The sequence below is a fragment of the Hermetia illucens genome, chromosome 2 (assembly GCF_905115235.1).
Source record: "Hermetia illucens chromosome 2, iHerIll2.2.curated.20191125, whole genome shotgun sequence".
In the NCBI taxonomy this organism is placed as follows: Eukaryota; Metazoa; Arthropoda; class Insecta; order Diptera; family Stratiomyidae; genus Hermetia; species Hermetia illucens.
The window spans coordinates 98,527,147-98,539,629 of record NC_051850.1 but is presented as its reverse complement, the minus strand read 5'-3'; the positions used below and the strand labels follow the sequence as shown (position 1 = coordinate 98,539,629).

At 41.3% G+C, this 12,483-nt stretch overlaps 1 protein-coding gene across 1 annotated transcript in view; it reads right to left on the bottom strand.

The window, feature by feature from the left end:
* Nucleotides 1–766: 766 nt before the first annotated feature.
* LOC119649598 (CCN family member 4) overlaps nt 767–12,483 on the bottom strand; it is a 236,649-nt gene continuing 224,932 nt past the window's right edge. The window contains exon 9 of the mRNA XM_038051812.1: nt 767–2,297. Within this exon, the coding sequence (XP_037907740.1) occupies nt 2,205–2,297 (93 nt within the window). The 3' untranslated portion in view covers nt 767–2,204. The remainder of the gene's footprint in view (nt 2,298–12,483) is intronic.

The following is a 12,483-nucleotide window of genomic DNA, read 5'->3' as shown; positions in this document are numbered from 1 at the left end:
TCCAAAATGTCATTGCAGCTCCTTGGGAAGTCCTGGGGAGCTGTGGAAATATGATGACGTCCTTGCGAGATCTTGGAATCTTTTTCTTCTTTTCCTTTAGCCGTTGTCCCATTTACAAGTCGGGTCGGCTCGTCGTGATCGGTTTCGCCATTTGGCTCTATCGAATGCCTGATCTTGGTGCAATCTCGGGGCTTTTAAATCCCCATCCAGCGTATCAAGCCACCGTTGTTTCGGCCTGCCTTTTGGTCGTTTATCATCGACTGCGATGTTTTGCCAATATTGGCAAATGGATTCTCGTTGGCACGAACTACGTGACCATACCATCGACGATGGCGGATATCCTCACTTCGGATGTAATCAAAACATGTCACGCCACTAATCCAACGCAACATCTTCGTCTCCATTACCGCAAGATGCCGTTCATTGTATTTTATAGTCTGCCAACACTTGTCATGGTGCTGTAAAATCCGGTATCCGTACAAAGTTAATAATAACACATTCTAATATTTTGGAATTTTAGCGAAAACCTCCTTTAGGATGAGACTAAAAGTACAATATGGGGCATAATAGAGGAAAGTTTGGTTGAAACCCCGTCATTATGAAGTTTTGCGACTTGTTCCTTGCTGTTATATTGTCCCTTTTAAGAAAAGAAAAAGGACACAACAACCGAAATTAGGAGAATAATAGCAAACTGGAAAACAATACCTTGCACACAAAACACTAGTATTCGTATAGTACCATGCCTGGATAAAGAGTGTAGCAGTAAAAGACAAAGAATTGCTTGCGTTATTTTATATTTTTTCTGTCCTTTTATACAATCGGTATCTAAGTTCGTCCCTTAACCTTAAACGCACACGACTCCTTTACTTCAAGTCTAATACTATCTTATCATCCTATAAATACCAATGTTACAGTACAATTTAAGTAATAACTATAAGTGTTAGCTTTATGTATGTTTGTATTGTATTCTTGTGTTACTCGCTGAAATTGAAATATTGTTTTGCAATTTTAGGTGCTACTGCTTTGTCTATTACTAACTTATAACAAGTATATTTATGTAATTTTTCAAGATAATTTATTTTTGAAGAGATATGTATTTTGTGCCCGTTTATTTTCAGAACCAAACATTCAAACATTTTGGAAACGTGGTTAAATAAGTTCGCTACTCATCGGAAGATATGTCATTTTATATGTTTGAAGAGTTTTAGCAGAGCATTTTGGAAATTACCAACTAATCATGTGAAAGCTGTTTCGGGGGAGAAAATACTACAAAATCGCAATTTATTACTACACATTGTTTCGGTGGAACACAGTGTTGCATCTAGTTATTGTACATAAATATTATACTAAATTATGAACAATGAATAAAAATATAATAACGATTCTCTTTTGATTGAGTGAATTTTGATGAATTTGTTTTTCTTCATTATAGAGTGAATCGAAGCATAATTACTATATATAAGGCTTTCACACCAGTTTAATTCATTAACGATAACATTTTTATGAAAGAAGAGAAATAATTCATTTCAAGAAAAGAACAACGTTTCGAAGAAATTGGTTGAGTTTAAAGGATGTGCATAGGAAGCAACATGAAATCATTCAAAGTTGCCGCACAAATATTGCACATTGAACGGGAATGGTGGATTGCAGGGACCCTAACCAGCAGCTCAACAATGCGCTTAAATTTATGAACAGTTGATTATCTCCGGCATTAATCAAATCCTTATCGTAATTTGTTTTGGATGATGACGTTAAACGCATTAGCGAAATTATTGTGTACAACGCCTTTAGAATGGAGCGTTTAATGACGCGGAAGCTGCTTGTATTCCATCGTCCCCGCACTGAATGGGGAACAAATTAAAATGGGATTAAAAGGACTTGCGGAAGTATACAAGTTTCAAAGCGCACCAAAATGAAAAGAACTTTACAACTCTCATTAAAACTTCAACCAATGCTGTTATGTACTGTTTACAACCACTCCGAAGACAAAATGCTGTTGACAGTGTTGTGAGTTAATGATGCGATTTTGTTAATCCTCGGCAGGGATATAGCCCGTGATTGACTGTTCGCGCTGGAACTGAAATCTGGTGCTGGAGACTTTGTGTCTGGTATCCGAAAAGCACATTCTTCGTGAGACATTCGGTCCTTATCTTGTTGGGAGTGAATAGTTTGCTGATTAGTTATAAAGCGCTTTAGTTTCCCTGTTATGATTGTTCCTTCAAGTTGGTGGGGTGCAGTCTATGGTGATGAGGAGGAAATCTTGGTTGCTTGCTGTTTGTTCTTTTGCATTCTTCATTCTGGAAAGGAAAAATGTCCGAAAAATTGAATTAGAATAATACTATCCACAATTTACTTAGTGGGTTGTTATTATAATCGGAGAAACTTGGTTAAATCGGGGATTGTAAATTGTTTGTTTGAAGAGGTTAGATATTGTCTTCTATTTGTAGTTAAGTCTAAAATTGACAGACCAGTAACTTACTCCAAACTACAATTTTATTTTATAGCGTATATATATTTCGGGAGCAACTTACCCCTTTCATCAGTACAAAGCTACTGAAAACAATTGCGATTATACGGTTCTATTTGTGCGTTATACAAACCGAGCGACAACCTTGGACCCTTGGGAAAGTCTAGAAATTTTGAGAGGAGAGGTGACGCGGTTATTAAACACAGATTTCGGTAATTGCCCCTCAAAATTAATAAGACTGGCCGCGGTAATTAACAGGTAATTAGGTTAATAATTTAATGTGCTTTTTTTTTATTAAAAAAGTAATTTAGGTAACTAGTGTTTAAGTATAAATTGAACCGTATAACCGCACTTCTTTTCAGCAGCTTTGTACTGACGAAGGGGATAAGTTGCTCCCGAAATATATATACATACTATAAAATAAAATAGTAGTTTGGAATAAGTTACTGGTCTATCAGTTTGTTTGAAGTTTGATAGATCGGGTATATTTCGTGTATTTAAACATATTAAGGATGTTTCCTTTATGAAGAACTTTTAAGACATTGTGTTTATAATATCTTGTATTGGTCACCAACGAAATCCTCTTTCGAATAGAAATGTTATGGATATGGATGTTTCAATATACTAAATTTATTTCTGTTTTCCATTTTTAAGGCTTTGTGCAAAACAAAACCTTATAAAAATCGATTCACTGTTTGTTTGTCTATCTGTCACAGGCACTTTTCCCCGAAACGGCTACACAGATCCAAACGTGGACATATGGTAACTATGGAATCCTACGCATACAATAAGTGCCATGAATTTACGTGCAGTTTAAAGGGGAATGTAATTTGTTTCATGAATATTGTCATGTGGGGTATCAAATGAAAGGTCTCGATTAATACTTCCTGAAACTGATATTTGACACAAATTATAAAATGCGCGAGGAAAAATTGAAAATGTGTAGGATAAATTTTCGGAAACTACCCAACCAAAAAATCTAGGGCTCAAAATATGTCCCGTTCCGATATCTGCCTACCTACTATTAGTATGTTACCAACTTTTCTAAATTGACTAAACAACCCCTTTTAAGTTCATCCTAGGAGTACTAAATTGCAGCAAACTAGAAAACGGTATCGTGCATGATACTGCCGAAATCCGGCTATTAATATAAAAGTTATGGTAGTTCAAAATTATCAATTTCGTGCGAATTTGCTGCATTTGAAGCCATACAAATAAGATGGTGATGTCATAATTAATGAGAATAATTGACATTTGATTGAAATATTAAAGCTTCATTTATGAAGAGTTTACTTTCACACTTGACATTTACTAATAATGTTGAACTCTTAGTGGGAAGTGTGTGAGGTTAACTACCAACCTGATTATCAATACAGGGCTTTTTAGTTCAAATTATCTGTCTAAACGCCTCTTAAAAAATCGAGCGCAATTGAATTTTTAACTATGTATGTACGGTACTGTCACAAATCCTTTCATATTTCAAGCCTCTAGCTTCCTTTTTCCCACTTGTTTCTTACTACGAATGTACTATATTTAAATGAATTTTTGTTGATTGCTCAAAATTCGGAGCGTGGATTCAATCTTAAGGGTGTCGCTTCCTCCAAATGAATAGAATTCAAAAGCGAGGGTATCAACTGCTCCATTGGTATGAACTTGATATCTAAATCTCACCAAAAAATTAGAGTAACGAATACACCATCATCTTCAACGGGGCAATAACGGGTGTTCTGTTTATGCCTACCTTAATAAGGAACTTCAAACATTTCAATTTTTCGGTCATCTAAATAGATATCGCTAACAACTGGTTCCATCTGAGGCAGCGTCTGACACGTCTTCTTTTAAAGGTTATGTGTAAAACAAAAATTATTTTACTGTCTGTTTAGCTGTCTGTCTGTCTCTCTGTCCCCGCACTTTTTTCAGAAACGGTTGTACCAATTGACGAAAAATTTGGGGGGGATTGTGGACGCTCAGTCATAAATGGAACTTAAAGAGAGTTAACATTTTTTTTTCCGCCAATGTGGTCACATGGGGTATTCAATGAAAGGTATCGGTTAGTATTTTTCAAAGCTGATCTCAGTTCTTGTATTTGATGGAGAAGGGGTTAGGGCGGGGGCTGCAAAGTTGTTATTTACTTTACAGATCCTTTTTCAGAACCCTCTCACTTGAAAATTTTGAAGCTGCCACTATACGGTGTCTAGGCTCCGAAATATCTCTCATACCGATATTTGTTCAAATAGAGTTATTAATAGTATACTACTAAGTTTTAGTAACTGATTGTAAAACCCCCTTAAATTCATCCTAGATGCATGAAGTTTTGCGGCAATATAGACTATAATATAAAGCATGATTCTACCAGGTCTGGTAGAAATCACACTATTATCAACAGAATTATAACAGGTTAAGATTCTCATTTCAGCGGAAAAGACTTTGAGCGTCATTATCACGATAAAGTAAGTATTTTAGCATCATATATACTTATACATTACGTGCTGGGTACAAATGGTATAAATATCCACTCAAATATTTTTATATAAGGAACACACACAACCTTTTATACCTGAAGCGCTTCTGGTTTCCTAACTCGTTTTACCATGGATATTTCTCGTATAGACTTTGCTAGGCTGGAAAACCAACTGTCGTAGTATCTCATCTAAATTTCGTCGAACGCGGCTAAGAACACAAGTTTCGGAGGAGTACATGAGGACACTGTCTAGTAAGGTAAGTGCTTTGACCCTGCGGTAAAATGTTTCATGCGGAACAGTTTTTCTAAGCTGAAATAGGCTCTATTAGTTACCAACAACCGTGAGGGGATTTCATCGTCCTAGTTACCACAGTTGTGATTTTCGGCCTCAGATTGGAAAAGTTTCCATCGGTTTCAAAGTCGTGCTCTCCTATCTTTATTGTTTTCACTTGGCCAGTGCTATTGGATATTTTCATCGTCTTTATATATTTTGACTTGCCTTCACTAATCTCAGATCTCTTCAGATCTCCATTATGTCAGTTTGGGTGGATTTTTAAATAAAAGTGCCTCTCGCAGTTACATTAACGCCGCTTTTCCCAAGGCCTCGTTAAAAAGAATGCATGGAAGATCGTCAGCTTGTCTTAAACCGTCGGCGATTATGTAAAGTCTTCAGAGTAACCCTGACATTTTTATTTTGTCTCGCATATAGGTCACTGTTAGCCTAGTCAGTCTTATTAATTTAGATGGTGACGTTGAAGTCGAACAGATAGTGGAGTGGATGGCCATATTTTAGCATTTTTTTCCTATGATTTACAGAAAAGAATATCTTGTAGATAGTGCTTAGAAACGTGATCCTTTTATTATCAGTTACGAAGGGTGAAATGCACGGGTTTCAAAGGAATCAATTACTTCAAACACCCGTTTTCAGGAACTAGGTTTGCCCAGGCACACGGTGTCTACCCCTCAAAGAACCCTACCTTATGATATTTACTCAAATAAAATCAATAATTGCCGGGTCCTATATTTATAGTTACAACATTTGTTAGAAATTGACTTACCCTTACCCATTAAGTTTATTCGAAAATCAAAATTTTTTGCAATAATATAGAGTAAAATATTGAGCCAAGTGGGGTAGAAATCGTATTATTTCTAAGTACGTTATAATAGGTTAAAGTTGCCGCTTTATGCAAATGTACTGCAATCTAAGACTTTGAATGCCAGTAGTACAATCCATTTAATTGTCTGTTCTTCGTCTTCAATTGGCGGGACCTCCAATTTGACGACGTTCTGATTGTGGCGCAGTTCATCAGAATACCCTTTCAATTAGTGGGACATAAACGTAGGCTTCTCGTCCCAATAGTGAACAGCTCGAGAAGTGGATGCAGCACTTCACCATGATTCTGAATCTTGCAATAACCGGTAAAATCTCACCTTTCCTCGATGATATGACAAGACACTGTAACAAGCGGATACTGACTACGCCCCCGGAACCCCACCAAACCCAAAGTTTTCTTTATCTTTCATCAAGCGGAGTAAGGGTAACAATCTCGACGGCGTCCCTGCGGAAATGTTCCGTGTAGTTTTTGCAGTCTCTGTAGACATGCTACTCCAACTAATTCACAAAGTCTTGTGAAACTGATATCTTTCCTACTAGGTGAAAGAAAGTCTGTCTCGACTGCGACCACTGGAGGGCAATATGCACTCTTCTAACTGAAATCAGTCAGGAATGCATCAAAGGTACCTCGAGGGCTTAATTAGAGAGCGGAGGCTGGTTTCCGTTCTGGATTCTCCTGTTCTGGTCACATTAATACATTTCTTTATCAAACAGTGAGCTTAAATTGCCAATTAATCTATTTTTAATAGATTTTGAGAAAGCCTTGAGTAGGGTCCAAAGTCAGTATCTGAAATGCCTTATACAGGGAGGGCATTCTGAAGAAACTAATAGCTATTACTAGAGCATCCATCGTATGATAGTGATCTAAAGCGGAGTCTGCCTGTGTTACATTTTATTAGCGTTATTTTTGTTTTTATTTGTATTTTGTGTTACACAAAACCTTATTAAAATCGATTCAATGTCTGTCTGTCTGTCTGTCACACGTATTTTTTTCCAAAGCGGCTAAACCGATCCGAACGAAATTTGGTGGACAGATGGGAACTATGAAATCCCACGCATACAGCGAGTGACATAAATTTAGGTGGAGTTTAAAGGGGGGCTCCCCATACATGCAAAAGGGGGATTCAACATTTTTTTTTGCCGGATATAGTTGTGTAGGGTACCAAACGAAAGGTTCCGATTTGTACTTTCCGAAACTAACATTAGTTTTGGCATAAATTGCGAAGTGCGTGAGTAAGGAGTCAAAATGTACGCACTTGAAGTGAGACAGGACTCATTTTCGGAAACTACCCAACCCAAAAATCCGAAAAAATCAGGGTGGTGCGCCTAGATGAAATCTAGGTCTCAAAATATGTCCCATTCCGATATCTGCTCAAATAAACTTACTAATAGTATATTACTACTTTTTAGAAATTTACTGAAAAACCCCCCTTAAATTCATCCTAGGACTTCCGAATTTTGTACCAACATAGGGGACAATATTGTGTATATATGTGCTAAATTTCATGCAAATCAGGCAATTAAGGCCAAAGTTATAGCAGTTCAAACTTAGCAATTTCGCGCGAGTTTACTGCTTCCAAAGCCGTGCAAATCAAATGCTGACGTCATAATTACCGGCAATAATTGACATTCGCGTGGAATATTAAAGTCACATTTATGAAGAATCTATTTATTTGCAGCCCTTTTTAAGGTTTTGTGTAAAACACTTATGTGAAATCTAATCTTCGAGAGATGTCCCATTCCGGTATCTGCTCAAAAAATTTACTAATAGTATATTATCAACTTTTAGAAATAGACTAAAAAACTACCCTTAAGTTCATCCTAACTACTACTAAATTTTGCACCGACATAGAGGACAGCCTCGTGCATACACATGCCAGGTTTCATGAAAATCCAACTATTAGTGGGAAAGTTATAGCAGTTCAAACTTATCAATTTCGTGCTAATTAATAGCATCCTAAGCCATACAAATAAGATGCTGACGTCATAATTAACGAGAATAATTGAAATTTGAGTGTCATATTAAAACTCCATTCAAGAAGAATCTAATTCTCCCTAGTCCTTTTTAAGGTTTTGTGTGAAACAAAACCTTATTAGAATCGAGACGATGTCTGTCTGTCCGTCTGTGCGTCTTTTTTTTTTTTTTTTTTTTTTTTTTTTTTTTTTGAGGAGGTGGAAATCTTCAAAAGACACTGGTCTGGACACACCAGCGTGTGGGATTTTTACCCACTAAAACCACCCCCGACTCCCCCCCTACCCCGTGGAACCACCTTTAGGTATTACATCACGGGGCGGAGTTAGCTTACTTTAGCTAGGTCTCCTTCCGTCTTCCCGCGGGGTCCGTAACCGCGCCTTCCTCACTTCTTCTGCTTTTCGCAGTTTCTCCTGGATCACTGCGATCATGAAATTGATCGCATCCCAGTCTTCCTGGCAAGCTACCATTCTCCGGACAAAATTTTCCGGTGATAGCACTTCACCTAGAGTTTCCTCTAGGTTCCTCCTTTCTTCCACGAACCTAGGACATTGGAAGAATACGTGCGCTGGGTCTTCCGGGACCCCGTCGCAGTTTGGACAATGCGGCGAGGTGTCCAATTTAAACCTGTACAGGTATTGACGGTATCCTCCATGGCCGGTGAGAAACTGGGTGAGATTATAATTGATCTCCCCATGCTTTCTCTCCAGCCACTCCCTGATAGAAGGGATCAACCTGTAAGTCCAACGACCTTTTTCTGACTGGTTCCATCGCTGTTGCCACCTGCTTATGGATCTCTCTCTTTCGGTTTTTTTCACCTGCGATAAGGGAGAGATGGACCTGGTGTTATAAATGTTCATCATTTCGGTTGCCAGGATGTCAATTGGCATCATTCCCGAGATGATGAACGCTGCATCGTCTGAGACGGTCCTGAAGGCAGAACACACCCTTAAGGCTGTTCTTCTGTAAACCCTACTCAGTTTATATGCATTTCCTAAAACCTGCAGCGCGTTTCCCCAAACTGGGACTGCATACAGCATGATAGAACTCACCACCTTGGCTATGAGCAGCCTGCAAGTATGCCGCGGTCCTCCTACGTTCGGCATCATCCTTGCGAGAGCCATACTCGTGGTGGATGCTTTTTTACAAGTATGCTCTATGTGCTGCTTAAAATTGAGTTTTCCGTCTATCATCACCCCCAAGTATTTGATGGCCGGCTTGGAAGTGATGATACGATCCCCGATTCTGACGCAGGCGTAATTTCTTTTGCGGCGCTTAGTGATGAGGACCGCTTCCGTCTTTTCCTCCGCGAGTGCCAGTCCAGCACTTTCCAGCCAAGCCTTAACAGCACTGATTGCTTCGCTTGAGTACAACTCAGCATCCTCGAGATGCTTTGCGACCACAACCAGTGCTATGTCATCGGCGTAACCCACCACCGTGGCCTCCTCCGGAACCGGAAGGTTAAGCACATCATTGTACATGATGTTCCACAGTAGTGGGCCCAGTACAGAGCCCTGTGGGACACCCGCCGAGACAATGTACTCCTTGGGTCCATCATCGGTATTATACCACAATGTTCGCTCGTGCAAATAGCTATCTATGATAGTGGCAAGGTAGGTGGGAACACCAATCGTCGCCAGAGACTTTCGTATAAGGTTCCAATTGGCCGAGTTAAAAGCATTCCTCACATCCAGGGTGACCACCACACAATATTTGCTGGTAGAACCCCTTCCGTGAATTGCATTTTCGGCCAAGCCAGTAACCATTTTGATGGCATCAATGGTTGATCTGGCTTTGCGGAACCCATACTGCCTATCTGAAAGGCCGCCTTGGCTCTCGACGACTGGGAGCAGTCTATTATAAATAACCCGCTCCAACATTTTTCCCATAGTGTCTAGAAGACATATGGGTCTATAGGAGGACGGTTCCCCTGGCGGTTTGCCAGCCTTAGGCAGCAACGCCAGCTTCTGCCGCTTCCACGTCGCTGGAAAGATACCCTCGGACATGCACGCTTCGAACAGCTCCGCGAACATATCCGGTCTACATTTGACGGCAAGTTTGAGCGCCTTATTCGGTATGCCGTCCAGACCCGGGGCTTTGCTGTCGCCTATTCGACTGCAGATCTCCAGCAGCTCGTCCCTGGTGACTGGTGGAAACGGCGTCACATTCAGGGGACGCTGGAAAGTGTTAGTACCCCGCTCCTGCTGGGGAAATAACCCCTGGATTATTTTCAACAAGAGCATAGGGCACGTGATCTGCGGTGATGATCGGCCTCTGAATCGCCCTGTCACGATTTTATAGGCGCTACCCCACGGATTTATGTCCGCTTCTAAACAGAGCTCCTTGAAACATTTCCTCTTACTCCGCTGGATGGCGAGCTTGAGGTTCTTGCGGGCTTCCCTATAGGCATACTCCTTTTGCCTTTGATCGATCCTACCTATTGCCCTCTGAGCCGTTCGTCTGGCTCTGTGGCAAATCGATCGAAGACTGGCAAGTTCACTATTCCACCAATAATTGGGTCTTCTAGTGTAGAATGAGCATCTCCTAGGCATCGACGCGTCACATGCCTTGGAGACGCTTTGTGTAACATGGAGAGCTCTATCCGTGGACGTGCCGGCTTTGCTAGGCAGGTCTAGCGACACTTCCATGAATGTCGGCTCATCCATCGCTTTTGCAGACCATCCTGGTGTTCCTCTGGATTTCGGCTCCCGGGGTGCGGGTCTCCTGCCTTGTGGCTCGGTCCTTAGTTCAAAGGTGATCGCCTGGTGGTCGCTGTACGTGAAGTCCTCGCTAACTTGCCAGGACATGCCACGTGCCAGCGCAGGGCTGACAAAAGTCAGATCTACAATTGAACCAGTTCCCCCCTTCCGATAAGTGTTTACATTGCCTTCGTTGGCCAGAACTACATCTAACTGGGCAAATGCTTCTAATAAGCACCGCCCCTTTGCATTAGTCTCTTTGCTGCCCCACTCGATAGCCCACGCATTAAAGTCACCGGCTATCACCTTTGGACCTCGTCCCCTTGCGTCATGAACAAGATCATCTAACAATTCTTCAAACTCAGGAAGTGTGAGGCTCGGTGGAGCGTAGCAGCTGTATACGAATATACCGCTTATTTTCGCCCACACAAAGCCACTAGCCGCCTGACGCATACTATATTGTATGGCTTGACGACCGCACGCCCATATCGCCGCTCCACCACTCGCATCTGTGACCCATACACCACCGTCAAGATTTCTGTACGGTTCACTAATGATAGCAACCTCCATCGCGGACTCGTAAGTGGTCTGCGCAAGCAAATCTTGTGCGACCCTGCAATGATTTAGGTTTATTTGTATTAACCTCATTTTTTCACTGCAGTTAACGCCTTCCTAAATTCTGGGCATTTACCACTTCCGGCAATATGCCGGTTATCCCTTCCCTCCTTTTCTTCGCACAGAATGCATTTGGGGTCTCTATTGCACTCCTTGGCAATATGTCCTTTTTCCCCACACCGTCGACATCGATCGGACCGATCGATGCCGGTAGTGCATGCCTTCGCGAAGTGTCCAAACATTAGGCATTTGAAGCACCTTTTTAAAGAGATCTGTTCCCTTAGTCGGCAAACAACCCATCCAATCCGAACCTTCCCCACGGCCAACAACTTCTGCGCTGACTCTACTGGCAGTCGCAGTGTGGCCGTTTGAGTACCGCCATAAGCTTTTCTAAGGCTCACGATAGATGCTTCCCCAAATTCCTCCAACTTGAATTGTTCCTTCAAGGCAGTGCAGATCTCTTCTCTGGATGTTACCTCATCGAGATCCTTGCACTGGATATAGATCTCATGTTTTTGGGAACGAACCGCGACATTTTCCCCAAGTGAGTTTAAAACTTGGTTACGAAAGCCGTCAGTTTTCCCCACGCTGGATTTTCTCAGTTCAAACATGAGATCCCCTTTCTGGGTCCTCCGGATTTTGCTGACATTTCCGCCTAGGTCTTTTAGGTCGGGGTCAGATTTCACCTTCTTTAGTATCTCCGCATACGTTAGATGTCCTTTGCTGGAGATTACAATTGCCTCCGGGCGAATTCGCATCTTTGGTTTCTTGTCTCTTTTCTTGTTCACGACCTTAGTCCAACCACCGCTCTTATTTTCTCTCGGTTTCGCTTCGCTAGCCGACGTTCCTACTTTGGGCACTTTGGGCCCTTCTGAACTTTTAGTTCCGTTTGTTGGACTAGTCGAGACTCCTTTCTTCCTTTTTGGTGCCTGTTGATTCACCAAAGCTTCGCCCTCTTTGTCTCGCACTCGCTTACTTGATCGAGGATCGGTGACCTTCTGCTTTGGTGTCACTTGGGTCGCCTGTGACACTGTTGAGGCTGGAATGTCCGGCTTTTCTTTAGGCTTTGTTACTTCTTCCTGGGACCTACTGTAAAGCACCCTGATGGCTCTCACCATGTTCTTGATGGCTTGGTGCACGTTGTGCTTGTCCTTG